General features: G+C 36.6%; 1 protein-coding gene and 1 long non-coding RNA gene across 4 annotated transcripts; one reads left to right on the forward strand and one right to left on the reverse strand.

Moving 5' to 3' along the window:
- Positions 1-5,718: 5,718 nt before the first annotated feature.
- LOC113059969 (C-X-C chemokine receptor type 3-like) lies at positions 5,719-11,204 on the reverse strand. 3 transcript variants are annotated; one of them, XM_026228706.1, is made up of 4 exons: positions 11,068-11,204; positions 10,147-10,485; positions 9,010-9,081; positions 8,756-8,896 (listed from the first exon to the last, which is right to left on the reverse strand). In XM_026228706.1, exons 1-4 carry the CDS (start codon positions 11,077-11,079, stop codon positions 8,885-8,887), a joined length of 435 nt encoding a protein of 144 aa, XP_026084491.1. In that variant the 5' UTR covers positions 11,080-11,204; the 3' UTR covers positions 8,756-8,884. The 3 variants fall into 3 exon arrangements, with proteins under 3 accessions (XP_026084490.1, XP_026084491.1, XP_026084492.1); XM_026228705.1 differs by having other exon boundaries at positions 5,719-9,081; XM_026228707.1 differs by lacking the exon at positions 9,010-9,081 and having other exon boundaries at positions 8,780-8,896.
- A 203-nt stretch (positions 11,205-11,407) lies between these two features.
- On the forward strand, positions 11,408-17,134 carry LOC113059970 (uncharacterized). Its single transcript, XR_003278177.1, has 3 exons — positions 11,408-11,529; positions 14,367-14,458; positions 14,551-17,134. It is a non-coding gene; the product is annotated as an uncharacterized LOC113059970 (long non-coding RNA).
- The last annotated feature ends 680 nt before the right edge of the window (positions 17,135-17,814 follow it).

Genomic DNA, 17,814 nt, shown 5'->3' on the forward strand with positions numbered 1-17,814 from the left:
AATGTGACATTTAGTGTATAAATAACAAATTTTTCTAGAGTAACACTGTCTAATCGCGACTTATATAAGCTCTTGTTATATGATTTGTTATCATGCTTGACTCACACAAATACATTTAATGAAGACTAATTAAAAAAGTAAAGAGTAAGAAAAGTAAGCAAACAACACACCCACTTAGACATCAGGCCGGAAGTGGTGGGTGAGTTATTAAAACATAACACGGTAAGATACGTTTTGATGTTTCTCTCATTATGTGGTGAACTATTAATTCATATATCAGGTTAAACTGTTGAAAATGGGCTTTGTGACGAAGCCACTTTCTGTTTTAAATAAGATATTAAATGCTTTCATCTATTACAGTCATTTTTTGTGGGTTTATTTTACGTTACTCTAGAGCATTTTAAGTTTGTTATAGACTTTGTCAAAGTTAAGATAATGGGTGTTATACATTTTTCATGTCACCTTTTGTAGGGACATTCTACAAAATCACATTCAAAATGTGAAAGATTCCAGAGACACATTTCATTCCAAGCTTATACATGAAAAATGAAAAATGAACTCTTCTTGTCATGATTTATAATTCTAATAATAATTTCAAAAGTTGATAATTATTTGCTGTTTATTATTTCTATTTTAATTACACATGTTTAAGGTTTAAATGATAATTTTAGATAGATTTTTCTTTTTTTGGGGGGATAAACGTAGCACGTTTTAAATCTTATTTTAAATATCCTGGAGGATATTTATTTATAAGTCCTGGAGGAACATTGTTTTGTTTCACTGTGTATATGTTTGAAATGACAATAAAATATTATTTGATGACTGATGAGTATAAACATGAACTAAATATGATCTCATACAGTCAAATTTAATTCACTATGCTAAATGATGATATTTATTTGCAAAACATTTAATAACAATGCATGTAGTGCTACAAATAAACAATCTATAATGTTACATTTATTAATTAACTACATTGATCTAAATCAATATTATTAAATTAGATGATTTATTTTTAGTATTTCAGGTATTGTTATTAAAGTTTGTACATATAAATCTTATCAAAATCCATTAGAAAATAGCTCATATTAAATCTAACAAACAAAAATTATGGTGCAAAACTGTAGGTGGCACTAAACAGGCCAGATTTACACGAAACCATAAAAGCTTCCGGCCCATAAAGGGGTGGCCTGGATCATGTTTCCTGAAATGTGTGTGGCGCTACAAACACATTTCAGTTCACATTTAATTTCATTTGGTGCTACAGTTCTCATGAAAATGTCTAGGAGTTAGTGGTAATTGTGTTTTCCAGTTGACTTGGTGCTTCTGGGAATGCTGCCACCTCCCATTGAAACAGATGGTAGCATAATTCGAAAGCGAAAAGTGCTACCTATCAGATTTTGCTTCCAGAATGACAATAAGGTTTGAGGCTTTATTAACATGCTAACCTCCCCTAAACCCCTAAACCTACCCTTACAATAGGATAAATACAGTAATCTGATAGGTAGAATTATGTGTCAGAACACTAGCTTCTTTTAAGCGGTCCTAAGGGCATGTGCAGCCTTCAACTAACTGCTTATTCAGTGGTAAGTGTTTTCTTTTCTGCATTTTACAACTGTCTGGCACCAATTTTTTTTTCTTTAAAAAAAAAGAAGAAGAAGTAGAGGAAGAAGTGAGCATTTCGCAGTCACCTCCATTACAAGCTACTGAAAATAAGTTTTAAAACAGATCTGTGTACCTTACACCTATGTAAATACTAAGACTCACGGATGACTTCCAAAGACTTCCAGAGATGAGTGAATTGAAGTCATCTTAAAAGAATAATAATAATAATAATAATAATAATAATAATAATAAGCACAAACAGACTGACTTTATTTTTTACTGCTACCTCAGCAAAAAAACATGAAGGTCACAGGAGGTTTACCTTGGTCTCTTGAATAAGAAACTGAATTGCATTATGACTGATATCAGTGAAGAGCTTTGTGTGTGTTTTAATTTTCTCTTCTCTTTTAATATATTCCTGAAATGGCTATGGATGAATCATATACATACAGTAATACATAACATTCTGCGATTCACATAGTCAGAGGTGCCCAGTCCAAACCAGATAAAACACGACTGTCTGTAATGATCAACTCTGCTTGAAGAATGAAATCCAGAAACAGGCCTGGCCGACCCGATGCTTTTTCAGATCTGTGAGTAGCTTCCTTTCCTTTTTTTCTGCAGCACACAAAAGAAGATAACGATTATGGTGAATGTTTAAATTGTTGTGTCTTCACAATTAACAGAAAAACCTATTTACAATATTGATATGATTTTTTATTTTATGCGGAAAAAAAATATCTTCTCTGTTCCACAGAAATAAGAAAATTGTGGAACAACATTTATTTTTTGGCCGATTGATCTCTTTAACTTGAGCTTGAAGCTTTAATGCCATCCACCGGGTCTCATCCTTGCCACCCTCTGGTCAAAACAAGTTACTTCAGCAAAAGTAAGAGTGATAAAAGAGTGGTGCCCAATTCTGTTCCTGGAGATCTATCATCCATCCTGTAGAGTATAGTGCCAGACCTGCTCCAGAGAACGTAATTATCAAGTTCTTCTGAAGATATTAATTAGCTGATTTGTTTGATTGAGGTTATTTGAGTTGAATATAAAAAAAAATGTATGGATTTATTTTGTTAAAGAAAAAGAAAATAGAAAATGGTGACTCACTGTTGCTGCCTGATGGTCTGGCCCGCTCTCCATTCCTGACTGGATATGTCTTAAGACCTTCAAGGACTCTAGACGTCAGGATAAAACAGAATGTTTCCTGTTTTTCCCCTCTGATTCTTGGCATCTGGCCACTCGTCTGCTCTATTATATTTTGGGTTTCATTCTTCCAGCACTAATGATCCTGTTCTGTTATTATCACATCCTGCAGCGGCTGCAGCATGGCTCCCAGTGCAAGCAGAAGAACAGAGCCATCCGTGTAATTGTAATCTTGGTACTGGCCTTCTTCATCAGCTGGACGCCATTCAACATCACTCTCATTGTTGACACCATACAAACCAATAAGACCATCAGTCTCAATACACAAATATCCTGTGAAAGTGCCACAGCGTTAGATGTAGCTCTCACAGCTACAGCCACATTGGGCTACTTACACTGCTGTGTCAATCCAGTGCTTTATGTGGTCCTGGTGTCACAGTAGAGCTCTGTATGATCATAGTCAGTGAACACCTCACACACGTCTGCTTTCTGAAACATATGTCATCAAACTGATATATGTCATCAAACTGTCAATATGTCATCTTTTTTCTACAAACTTTAACATTTGTATCAGTATTACGTCAGTGTTGTTTGGTTTTCAGTATGCAAGCTTTAGTTTTATGGCAGTGATTTTTAGTATGCAGACTACATAATAGACATGAATATATCCAGTAGAACTCTTGTTTAATCTTGCTTTCAGAAATTTCTCTTTGCACAAGTGGCAGCTACTATATATTCTTAACTGTTTTATATTTCTTATGCAAACTCGATGCCTTTCAGCTCACATATTTTAGAGAGAGATACATCTTTATTTTTTCAGAAGAGATCACTTTTTGTATCTTGGCAGACTTGTTCAGTGTATCGTGAGCAGTTGAAAACCACTGTGAAATTATATTATTTCGCAGTATTATATTTGTATGTACTTTTATGTATAACCAAACTCCCTGAATCATTTTCAGCTGTACTAGCATAAAACCTGTCCAAACACCCACACTTGCACTCTTTGCACTTGTTTGCTTATGACGTGACATTCAGTCAAGTATGGTGACCCACACTCAGAATTTGCGCTCTGCATTTAACCCATCCAAAGTGCACACACACACACACCACACACACACACACACACACACACACACACACACACACACACACACACACACACACACACACACACGGAGCAGCCATTTATGCTGCGGCGCCCGGGGAGCAGTTGGGAGTTCAGTGCCTTGCTCAAGGGCACCTCAGTCATGGTATTGCCGTCCCGAGATTCGGAGTCAAACTCTCTAACCACTAGGCCACGACTTCCCCATTTCATTACCTTATGATGCATTTCCTGTGTTTGGTCCAAGTATTCAAGTAAGTGAGAAGAACACAATATAGAACTTTTCATTACCTGATGGTAAACATTTTCAATACTTTGCATTTTAAAAGAAACGTCTAAATGTCTGTTCACTAGTCCAAATAACAAACAACGAAGTACACACAAACCTTTGCACCAATAAAATTTGCAACACTTTTGGTTACTACCAAATAATATGTCGTATCTAATTATTATTAATATTTAACTTACACTGGAAAGGTTTTCGTGACATCTCTGCAAAACATCTCCCTATTTGTTTCCAGAACATGATGCATGCTGGGATATGCTTAGCCTCGATTACCACTTCAGCTGTGGGTTTGATGTGTGTTAAGGGCACTGTCCTTTGGGGTTAAGACCTGGGACAGTCGTGCGCACTTCCTTTCTGTTGTGTGCAGCCACTTTCATGTGGCCAGGACTGCAAGCGTGGGTATTTGGACAGTAAATGATGGCGAGATGGAGCCGCAGTTTCAGTGTCTTCCCCAAACTCTTGCAGTGGCTCCACTGAGGTTACAGCTAGACACACATAGAGTGCTTCTCGTTTTTTTTATTTTTTATTTGTGCATCAGTTTCCTTTCCTCACGTAGGATGTGAAGGAAGGAAACACCTGTCATCGCCAAAGACTATTGATATACAAAAATGGTCCACTTGAATTACTAAGAAATTACACTAACAGACAATATTTGGTATGTTATACTTCTTTTGTACACTTAACATATTATAAAAAGAAATCCCAACATATTGTAAAGGTCCATTATGAACAATGCATTGGTTTTATTATTTAATCAAGTTTTTGTATGAACAATTATGGTCAGCTGTCGAGCTAGCCTCTATTAGAGAAATGTTTTGATATTAATAGTATAATATTAATAATAATCTTTAGGCTTTGTCCTTAATCCCTTTATCCTGACATTTTAAGTCACATACCTTCCGTCATTTTGGGGGGAAAGTAAAAAATGAATGACCATATCTGACCCTGTGATTACACAGATTAAAAGAGCAGCACATGATGGAAAATTTCACCTAGCATTGTGCCTTTTTCTGTTACCATGCCTGCATAGTTGTTTCCATAGCAATTTATTTATTATATGATAAATTATATTTATATTTACATATATTTATTAATAATAAATTTATTAATTTATTTTATTTTTTAATATTATTATTATTAGTCATATGATTGTGTGTGCTTTAACATTTGCTTAGAAGTTTAATTAATACAATTAATAAGGATAACTTATTTTAATAAATGTATTCACATTGGTTATGTAAGATACAAAATATAATCATAATGCAAAGAACATCCACTTCACATCTCATCACATATCAAGTCCAGATTTTGTTTTTGTTGTTGTTGTAGCTGATTTTAGATATGTAATTTAATTGCGAGTTTAGTGCTGATTTAATTTAGGCTAGGTAGGACGGGATGAGCCGCCCCGGATGTGTTGCAAATATGGCTGCTGAGTGAACAGACTTTCCTTGAAAGGGAAAAGAAGCATCATCCTAAAAATGTTTGACTTGTTTGAAAAAAAAAAATATTTTAAGCAACATAAAATGTGACTGGACATGATTAAGAGAGAGAAAGAAAAAAAATCACAAGGTCACAAACGCCATTTTTCACAGCTTTAATTATACTTTAGATCCTTCAAAATATGCATATTTAATTGTGTTTGTTAGCTCTAGTTGTTTTTATTTCAATGCTTTCTACTTGATGACCGAAAGCATTGAATGTTTAGGCTCCTCCTGAACCTACACGAACAAGTTCTCAAGTGGACAAACCAGTCTAAGAAAGACATGTCAAAACAAGTCTGTGTAGACACATAAGAATTTAACAAGCTATTCTACTGCACGCAACCATAAACTACTATAGAGGGGTACTATAGAAACATACACACACACTACTTTTTTTGCTACTTGCCCAGCCAAAGAAAGAAGAACAACAAAAACACATTTCAAAACACTAAATGCAAATCATGAGTAAAAAGAACTGACTGGGGCTTCACAAAAAGATGTCATACACAGCGACACAGACACACAAAAGCACTGGAAACAAACAAAAATGCAATTTTTCTCATTCGGAAAGTGTTGTAAATAAAGCTGAAATTCTGACAATCAACTACATTTACTCTCATTTTGTTTATTTTCTTTCATGTAATGATGACTCATGGGAAATATATCCGATGGAATATTGATGATGATATTGTTGCATGACAATGCAATCATACTGTCATTTACACAATAATGCTCACCACATGTTCTGTTTCAGTAGAGGAACTGAAGCGTGTCGGAAACATGTGCCTATTTTTGTATGCATGGCCTCAGAACACATTACAATAATAGAACTATCAAAGAAACCAATCTATTCAAAATGGACTGTCTATTCACAATGTCACTAGAGTGGGTCACTTTATTCAAATATGCTTTAGCAGTTTACAGACATGTAAAAAAAACTGCGTAAAAAACGTTTGGCTCTTCAATGTTTGTGTAATACACACAGGCCCTTCTGTTGTTCAGGATGATGACATCCTGAAAGTATTTCAAAGGACACTGCATTGCAGAAAAGTACACAGACTAGAGAATACAAGGCCTGTTTTCTCCCTGTTCACCACATGTGGTCATTTCTGTCAATGGGGATATTCCACTGACATGAACACCAAAGAATGTATGTCTGAAAACCCCACCAGTGGTCTTTCCCAATTACCAGTTCACCCTGTAAAGAAAGCACTGTGAATATCCCGCAGGGAAGAAAGCACTTCCTCCAAAAGGGTTCAGAAGATCACTTGGTTATGCAACATAGGAAAAGGATCCTTTATTACCCTTATCAAATCATTATTCTCTTATCATTATTTGATGAGTTATTAATAAAGTACGTTTCAATATATCTTCTCTTTCATAAACATTAATATTCTGAGCTTCACAACATTAAAACATAAGCTCTACTAAGCAAACTACTTCAAAGTGAAAAGAAGAATTTGGATGGAACATTAAAATAGTGTTTTTTTTTATACACTTCTTAAGGCTTGTAAAGAAACGGAACACATCTTTCTAGAGACAACTGACTTAAAAAAAAAAAAAAAAGTAAGAAACTGCTTAGCAACTGACATGACTTCCTGTAGTATGCTTTTTGTTTTTTCATCAGCAGATCCGCTAATGGTACTGATGAAATTTTAACACACTTTAACACGTTTAACTGTTTCTCCCACATGCAACAGATTTAATAGACAGAAATTAATTTATGGTACAAACATAAATGTAACATAGATGATGATGATGATTCTAATATCTTTATATATCTTTAATAATATCCTCTTTTTTTATTTTTAAATGTTACATCTCAAAGTGCTTTAGATAAACAAATAAATCAACAAAAGACACCATATAAAAATGAAGAAGAGAAAAAATCCGATTCCCAAAATACTTTGACAAAAATAGAATAATATGGATTTAATAAAAAAAATTCAAGTAAGAGTCACCCTAAAGAAATTATTTTTAAGGCAAGATTTAAATATGCCTAGAGATTTCGCTTGCCTTATTTTAATAGGTAAAAAGTTACAGTTTTGGAGCTAGTGAAGAAAAATCTCCCATGGATCTTAAACAGGTTGACGGAGCAGATAACAGACCAGTTTCAGGTGAACGGAGGTCACACATTGGGGGGAAGGGAGTTAAAAGCTCTAAAAATAGTTTTTTTATATTTGACCAAAAAAAGAAAAAAGAAAATGGTTATTATCCATTCAGAATGATTTTCTAATTGAGTGGGAATGAAGACATCTGTTATTCAAGCAAGTGGGCACAGAACCAACCAATGGCCAAAAACTGTCTGATAATATCAATCCATTACTAAAAACACTGTTCTATAACATTATTCCAAAACATTTACAGCACAGCGAAAATAAATTAACAAATTACTTAAATAAAATCAAAAAATTCCCAGTATGATTTCACTGATTAAATTCAACAGAATTACATTGCAAACGAGTTGGCCAGCATTTCATGTCCTTCCTTCATGTCCATATTTTACATTTCATCCTTTATCATCCATAATGAAAGAATATTCCAGAATTCATGTACAGGAACCTTTGGAGGACTGGGTTCACTGGGTTATTCCATACATAGTGATATCTATTCAATGCTCACATGTTAAATGAAGAACGCATAACAAACATTTTAGGAATGTCCGGCAGTCAATGTTTTATGATCCATATTTTTCATGAATCCTGATCCTGGGGTTTAAATGTTGAATCCATGTCATTCATAGGTTGTAATGAACCTTTTTCCTCTTGGACAGATGTGTTTCTGTTTACTACACTAGAGTCCCAAAGTGAAACATCATCATCACTCTCTGTTTTACAAGCTCTGAACTTTGTCATCTTCAGTGCACGATGCCGGAACTCTTTGGAGAGACAGAGGTAAATGACAGGATTAACAACACAATGGAGAAGCCCCAAAACTGCTGTTATTTTGCTAGCTGTCCACTGCCTCCCTTCACACTCTTCTGCCACTGCTGAAGAGATGCTCTCCGCTGTCTGAAAAGTGTTCACGATGAAGGTAATGTTGTAGGGTGTCCAGCAGATAAAGAAAACCAGCACAAGGACTGAAATGATAGCCGCCCTTTGGCCCTTCTTCTTCTGCTGGCACTTTAAGTTGTGCCGTAACTTCAGCAGGATGAAGGAACAGCAGCACAGCAGCACAAGTATCGGTAGAACAAAAAGATGTGGAAAACGAGAGGCAAACCGATGAGAACCAGGCCGATAAAAGTGAATACATTCCTTTTTACTCTCATCTGAGGCCCTGAAAGGGCGCAGAAAGATCCAGTTAGGGATGGAAAGGAGCAGGCAGAGGACACAAATAATCAGACAGCAACAGTAAACCACCACAGGCTTTTTACAAGAAAACAGTTGTACCCCACGGACAATGGACAGACAGAAGTCAACACTGAGGCAGGCCAACGTGAAGATACCACAGTACAAATTGATCTGAAGAGAGAAGGAAACCGTTATTACTACAAAACTACTAATATAATAGACTGCTAGTGACAAACTGGAATGTCCAAAAATAATGTAAAATTTCAGTTTAAAACATGCCAGTTTTTATAAAAGTATTCATGTTGGCTTCATATGGCTTTGAAATGATATGAAAATATGACATGTAATGCATCCATCAAGCATACAGTAACAACATATTTAAATATTTTTTTCCACACACAGACACACACACACACACACACACACATATAGGGGTAATGGATAGATATATAAATCTTGTAATATTAAATATAGCATTGTAAGATTATTTTAAATTATTATAAATTATTTATTTATAAGCATCATCAATATATGCAATTTTGGGGACACACACTAAATGACATTTTAAAGCCTGAACTAACCTTGGCTTGTCATTAAAAAGTTGAATTATCTGATATTTTAGTCTTATTGACCTTGATACACAGTCATGTCAGTCCTCAGTTGTCCTCTCTAAGATATAATTCTTTGTGTTTTTATTTTGTATGTTGGTTGCACCAAGTGTGACTTCGATTCATCAGACAGTATTTAATAAATAGTAGTAGTAATTATAATAAAAGTATAAATAATAATAAAAGGTTTTGTAATTCTTTTAAATGTCAAGCTTTTTTTTTTCTCCATGGTCATTTTTTTTTCAAAATGAATTTCAAAATGAATTTCAATTCAAATAAACTCATCATAGAAGATGTATTTTCAGGTCTTTTGTATATATTTTTAAAGTGTTTAGGATTAAACACATTGATATGGACAAAAAAAAAAGCCTTAAGTCACTTGTCTAGGTGGAGATGTCCAAAATATTACCATATTCCACAATGTTAAAAGAAAAAAAAGAAGTAAAAACTGTCTTTACTGGATGCCATCAGAGGATCCAAAACCTGTCATTTCATACTTTGCCAATTTGATTTCGGTTTCATTAACTTGCCTGATGGTTGAAATGTGTGCACAATGAAAATGCGATTTAACCCAAAGACATCTACGAACGTATCAAAGCTTTACATAAACAAGCAAACAGTAACTCACCTCAAACAGAACTCCAGACAGTTTGCAGAGCTTTGCTCCCATGATCCATCCCTTGACCGCATCTACTGCCCAGAGAGGAAGTGTAAAGAGCAGCAGGCTGTCTGTTAAACTCAGAAGAAGGATGAAGATGTCCATCACACTCAGTTTCCTCTTAAGCCACAGTATTGCCAGCACCAGTCCGTTTCCCAGCAGCCCCCATAAGAAACCCAAAGAGTAAAGCAGGGGCATGAAGACCGCCAAAGCTCCAGAGACGGTGCTGGACGGACAGACCACCTCCTCGTAATCATAATCATCATAATCGAAGGTTTTGTTACTCTCGAACAGTCCCACAAGGACAGCCTGCATGTTTGATCAAAATAAAAACAGATTTAACCAAGGGTCAGTGTGAAACTGTAGATTGATATCTGACTGCAGCTTCTCTTGAACTGAGTTGTCAACAGTGGAGAGTGTTTTTTATGTGTAAAGTCACATGCTTGGTTTGCACATGATGTTACAACAATAGCCAAATGGAAAGTAAAACTGTGGGTGGAACAGCTGACTGTTTTAGGACGCTGAGGGGGTCGAGGCCCGCGCGCACATTCAAAACAAGCTCAAATCTCCAGCTGTGACATTGAACAACTGCTTAGCTGAACTTCCAACGAACACATATGTTTGATTGATTTAAGTTTTCAACCCCCTTTAGTTGCTTTCGAACTGTTAATTCCGAAAGCTATGGATATCAAAAACTTGATTTGTTCGGTTATGGTCAGAGATCCAGTTCAAGATATAACAAACGTCTAAACCAAAGTCTCTTTAGTATATAATAACTTTAGACTATAGTCTTTGTTTAAACTCGACACGGCAGAACATTTAGACGAAACCTGGATGAAACAGATAGTGAATCATGAAACTTTATACACATAATGTTACAAAAACACTTACATGATTTGCCATGTTCCTGCTTGTCTTTGTTTCTTTGTCTTCCTTTCTAAGCAGTCCGCATTTTCTTTCGTTTACGTAACTCGTCTATTGAGAGTGCATTTGCTCATTGCCCGTCGATTTGGTTACCGTGAACGCGCAGTGAGGAGTAGATCCTGCCTTTGTTTATTTTCTACCGAAACATTATATCATCCGGGTAACTCTAGGAACCTACCTACTATCCCATGCACTCTTGTCCTAGCTGGTTATTATACCTAAAAATATCGTGCACTAACTTGGTAATGTAGCGTACAGCTGGTACAGGGGTACATTTGAAATACCTTAAATAACTTCCGCGCAAAACAGGTCTGATCTGTGATATTTGCATCGCACATGCGTATTAGCGCCCTCCTCTATCGATCGTGGGACATTTGAAGTTCCCCAGTTCATGAGCTTCTCCAGTCCGAAGATATTTTTTCTTCCAAGGTAAGTTTTTCACTTCCCCACACCACTTTCACATTGAATAGCTCGTCATCCTTACATGACTGTTAAAGGTAACTTACATTTTCGTAAACCTTAATCTGTGCTCTAAAAACTGACACTGTGTCATGAAAGATCGTAAAATCTAGAGAAATGTTCGATGTGGTAAGTAAGCGGGGTACAGTTGAGACACGGCATATGAAGTTTAGTTGCACGACATAAGATCATAAGTTAATAATCACATTCAGACAATGTACCGGTTTTGGTGTGGTAAAGAAAAAAGAAAAAAGTGTACCAACCGTACCCAGTCTACCCTACACAAAAAACATCCACAAGTGGTTTCAGCAGATCTAGTGCGCCCTCTAGTGTTTGATAGTCTAAAGCATCTGAATTAAACATTCTGCACGGTAACATGTGCACAGAAGTTCTGGCTGTTCAGTGATGCTGAAGTGGTAGTTGAGGTGCTATATAGCACCACTTCTGTGTAAAGAACCTGGTAAGCATAGATGGTTTTTCAGCTGTTCTTTGGGGTGGTTGAGGTGCTATACCACCAGTGGCATACAAAGAGCACCTGTATAACTCAACCAAGTATCTTAGCTTATTTGGGGTTTTGAGGAAAGGATTAAAAAAAAAAACAACATTAAAAAAGTGTATTTCCTGAACATAATGTGGTTATCAAACAATTTCCTCCCAATAAGGAAATATTCCAGGGACTTTTTGACTTCAGAAAAGCATAAAAGTGAAAACATATGAGAGGGTAGGAACATCTCAAAAGATAAACTGTCTACACACTTGAATGCTTAAAGCAAATTTAATCACCAAGCTTTCGGTCAAACGACAATCCTCAGAGCACCTACAATCTCCATATAATACCATTCTACATAACATCGTTTAACAAAGGTGCTGTATAGCACTTTTTAAAGTTAGGTCCTATCAAGCACTCAAAGTGGTTCTCCTGATTACAAGCCAATGAACCACTTTTAGTGCTATTTAGAACCATTTTTGTTTAGATTGGGGTTGCAAAAATGTGGTTAGTGTTACTCAAATCCAGTGCTTTAAGTGGCCCAAAAGAGGTGCCGGTACTCTATTATAGCCTATATATATATATATATATATATATATATATATATATATATATATATATATATATATATATATATATATATATTATGACTCCCCTCGTCCCCTGAGGTAACAACAACTATATTGAAGGGGTTTTATATACAGCAGTCAACAGACGACCTCATAAAAAATAATAAATCCTTTTATAAGTTTGTGGATTTGCTTGAGCTAGAATGAGCTACTGAACATAAATAAAATGTGCAAAAGGATTTTGAAAAAAAATACCCTTAGAAAGAGCTACTGCATTACTTCATTAGCTTGCGTCTGACCTGCAGCGATATCATTCTGGCTTAGTGGGGTGTCAGCCAGCGAGCCAGCGTTGAGTAAAACTCTTGTAAAACTCAAGGGTGTATGGGTAATGTAGTCTCTGCTCTCGGTGGGACGAATTAGGATAGTCTAGATGGAAATAGGGGTCCACGCGCACCCCCCGGCTTTTTTTATGTCACCTGATTTTTTAAAATCCTTAAAGTGTCTATTTTCATAATCTGCCAGGTGCCAAGCTGAAATAATGTCCCAAATGGTTCTTTTTTAACCCTTTGCTGCACCCGACCGGAACCCGAAAAATCAAAAAATGATATAGATTGTGGCATAACATTATAAGTAAACAACATACAGAGACAAAAGAACACATTTTCCCATACGGTTCTGACCCCAGGAATTTAATAAAATGGCTATTTTTGACATTTGACAACTTATTGACCTTATTTATAGACAAAAATAGCAAAAAATGGCCAAAGATGTGTAGAGGATCAACTATTTTTTCGTTTTCTCAAGCGCATAGGGTGAATATTTTTTTCCACAACCTGTTATTTCTTTATCATTCAAGTGTCTATTATAAGATTAAATTGGGTACCAAGCTGAAATAATCTCCAAAATGCTTAATTTTTTTTAACCCTTTGCACCAGACCCGAATGTTATGCCACATTCTTTTTTTCTATTCTGATTTTTCGTGTTCCGGTCGGGTGCAGCAAAGGGTTAAAATTAAAAGAGGACCCTTTGGGACATTATTTCAGCTTGGCACCTGGCAGATTATGAAAATAGACACTTTAAGGACTTAAAAAAATCAGGTGGCATAAAAAAAGTCGGGGACCCCTATTTCCATCTAGTCTAGGAAGCTTGCATTGTGAAGGGCGCTCTGAAAAGCGGCAGTGCAGGCAAACGATTAAAACCTCTATTAAAACAGATGTCCAAATGAGCGTACCGGTACGCTAAAAGCACTGCTCAAATCCCCCCCCCCCCCCCCCCCCTCAAATGACGTCTTCTTGAATGTTTTCAGGCATTTGTTACTTCCTGTACAACACAAAGATAACAATAAATGGCAACACACTTGTCTGATGAAACGCACAGAAGTGCAGCTCTGTAGACTTGGCACCACAAAAATGAAGAATCGGATCTAGGAACTCCATCCCACAGCTCACGAAGCTCATCAACTAAATGGTCAAGATAAATGTTAATGTTGTTCTTCGGTTCTGTAGGCCCTGGTATAACTCCAAATAATATTATGTCCTCCTCCTTAAAACGCTCCTTTTGTGGCAAATTCAAAATGGCCAGATATGTGAGTCCTACTGAATATGGGGAACTCTTGAAGGGTTGATATCAATCAAAATTCATCATGAGAACAAAATAGTTGGGTTCTGCTAAAAACGGCTGTCCTTAAACATACTGAAAGTATGCCCAAATCCGTCTGTAATTATTGACATCACAACTCTCTTTCCACACAGAAAAAAATCACCGCATATTCAGGCAGGGATTACTTATCTGCTGGAGGAAATAAAGACGTCTTTTGCAAAAGCAGACTCTGAGTCTATAAAAAGTAATGTTATTGTAATTGTTTCATGTCCCTTATTTTGTCCATATTCTAATTTGAATTGTTTCTGTCTCTTATCTGAATTATTTTTTATTCAGCATGTTGCAGGACTTACTATGAAACACTGCGGAGGAAATACACTTTGTCTCTACCCGAAAAGTTACAGATTAGGGACTCCATTAAGGCAGTGGCTAAAATAAGGAGTAAGTGTAGAAATTCACCCCTGTATTAAGTTTGGTACATCTCTGGGTGTTTTTTGCTGTGAAGTTGCTGGAGTCTGGGTCCAGGGTCATTCAAACAGATGCAGAGAGAGAACTGTGGCAGACAGCAACGCTGGAACTGATGTCTGATGAGGAGGATGTCATTGCTGACGGAAGGCCGGTGTGGGCTGTGAGATCTCCACCTCACAGGAGACCACAGTTGTCATCTTCAGCGCAGATTGGAGGTAGATGCACGCTACGTTCTTTCACACCATCAGCGTGTAAGACCTAATGAAACTGAGCCAGAAGGACATTGATTTTTGAAACTCTAAGAAGCACGGGTTCATCTGTGACTGCTCCTCGGGTGATACAGTGCTCCAAATGTCACTGGATGGCTTAAATGCAGAGGTCACATTCCAAGTATGGGTTACATTGGTTATTATGTTACTTTCACTTCCCTTTTATATTGTGTTTTAGTATTTAGTCTTTAATATTTTAGCTTTTAGAATTGTATAAATATAATTGCACCTTTATAATTGCACATTTGCTTCCTAATTCTTACCTACTTGCTTTATACATTTATTAGATTTGGACAGTTCCATATTCTGTAACTTTGTTGATATTGCTTTGTGTTTGGTTGCTTTGTATGTGTGTGGTTTGATTTTAGTTTCAGTTCAGTTCCATATTCTATAGCATTTTTAAAATATATATATATTTTAATTGCTTTGTTTTGTTTATTAAAATAAGTGTTTTGTTTACTAAAATAAACTGTATAGTTTCATATTTTATAACCTTCTAATATTGCTTTGAGAAGTGTCTGGTTGAATTTAAAGTTGAAAAAAAATCTGAAACAATTCTATTCTAATTTTTAGAGGGTGCGAGGGATGTATAGTATGGAGGGGGGTTATGGTCTATGTATATAACTGGCCAATAACCAATCAAGTCACTAAGATAAAAGGCCTTTGGTTGGGTTTAGTAAAAAGCGTAACCAATCAAATAATCTCAAGGGAAAGTGTCAAAGTTGTGTCAGTTTTTGTCAGGGTTTTGAAAGTGGTTTTGAGAAGCCACCAATCAATGCGAGATGAAACTCCAATGGGGACACCGTTGTGCAAATGTGTGAAATGCAAGATCATCTGCAGGTGTGAAAAAGTCCTCTGATAAAATCGTTGATGGGATTATTTGCAAAAACAGCAGATGTCTGTACCATGGTAGGATACATAAGCATGATTGGTATGATTCCGGAAGTATCCTAAACTGGTGGAAGTTGATGTATACACTCAGTGGTGCATACAGGAGCTTCCTTGTACAGATACACCAAGTTTCATAGAGTGCAGCTCCAGCACACGTGCAGGACGTTTCTGGTGAGACCTTGATTATCTGGTTAAGGTGTAAAACCACAGGACAGTGGCCCTCCAAGAACAGCTTTAGACAGCCCTGCTCATAAAAGTTCACAACTGCCTTGTGATAAATTCTTTCTGGTTTCCTAAAAATACTGGTATGTCAATCTTTTGAGCATATGAACTTATTGACATCAGAGCTAATATTTAATGGTCTGTTAAGCATTCAATGATTCAACACTTAAGATATCATAAAGTGATGATACATGATCTACAATACTAGTGATGAAACATTTAAACCAAGGAATTCGGAGCTCATGTCGAAAATATGGTCATTCCAGATGAAGCCTCGATTCGAAGTTTGTGTTGTTAACGTAGAAATCATGTGACCAATAACAAACGAAACCTCACTTTCTTTTCAATGATATGCGTGATTCACTTTTGTGTGTCGAAGTGTTCGAATCCCCAGATCTTACTTTACCAGTGTGTTTTCATTCGGACTTACTCAGTTACACTTTAAATAACCAGTCATAAAAATAATATCGAATAAAGCTAATTATTTCAGAGAAAAAAATATATGTTTTTCATATGCAATTCATAAGTGTACATTATTCTTCTGTTAGGCTAAAGTGATATTTGTAATGGCATTAACTGCCACAGTTATTGGTTAAATGCATTTAACAAAGAGAGAAATTCAACACACACACACACACACACACACACACTGTTTGGCTTTTATTTGTGTACCGATCTATGGAACGTTTTGTGGCTGCTTCGTCCGTCGGAGCTTCTTTCACGGGCTTTTGCCTGTTTTGTTTTTTACTGACCACCAGATGAGGCTGTTTTATAGGCTCTAGAAGTTTTGAATTTTTCCCCGAAACAGTCAGAGGAAAGTCTCGGTGCTTCACGAGGCTTCAACCAACCATCACTAGTTCTCAACTCTGGTCCACATTTTCTAGGCTATGTCTTCTTTATTTAACATAGCTGAACTAACCAATTTAGATCTTCGGGAGCACTTGATTATTGTTGGATCAGGGTCAATATCAATAAAACAAATAAATAAAATATAAAATAATAATAAAAAGTATAAATACATTTCCAAATCTATGTTTTCTAAGCATAACATTTAGATTTTTGTTTTTTACCAGAATGCAGAAAAAAGCTATAAGATATATTCTCATCTTCCATCTTCACACAGATCTTCACACAGATCTTCAACAGATCGCTGGAGCTGTGCGAAGTCCCTTCATGCCTCAAACGTTCCACCATCATCCCCATCCCTAAGAAACCCAAAATTACAGGACTAAATGACTACAGGCCTGTGGCTCTAACGTCTGTAGTCATGAAGTCATTTGAAAAACTGGTGCTGGGCCACCTGAAGGACATCACTGGGCCCTTGCTGGATCCTCTTCAGTTTGCCTACAGAGCAAACAGGTCTGTGGACGATGCAGTAAACATTGGACTGCATTATGTTCTGCAACACCTAGACAGACCGGGGACTTATGTGAGGATCCTGTTTGTGGACTTCAGCTCGGCCTTCAACACGATCATCCCAAACCTCCTCCTACCCAAACTAAATCAGCTCTCCGTGCCCACCTCAGTCTGTCAGTGGATCAACAGCTTCCTGACAGACAGGCAGCAGCTAGTGAGGCTGGGAAAATACACATCCAGCACCCGTACAATCAGCACCGGAGCTCCCCAGGGCTGCGTTCTCTCCCCACTGCTCTTCTCCCTGTACACCAACGATTGCACGTCTAAGGACCCCTCTGTCAAGCTCCTGAAGTTTGCAGATGACACCACACTCATCGGCCTCATTCAGGACGGT

This window comes from Carassius auratus, chromosome 41 (genome assembly GCF_003368295.1).
Source record: "Carassius auratus strain Wakin chromosome 41, ASM336829v1, whole genome shotgun sequence".
NCBI lineage: Eukaryota > Metazoa > Chordata > Actinopteri > Cypriniformes > Cyprinidae > Carassius > Carassius auratus.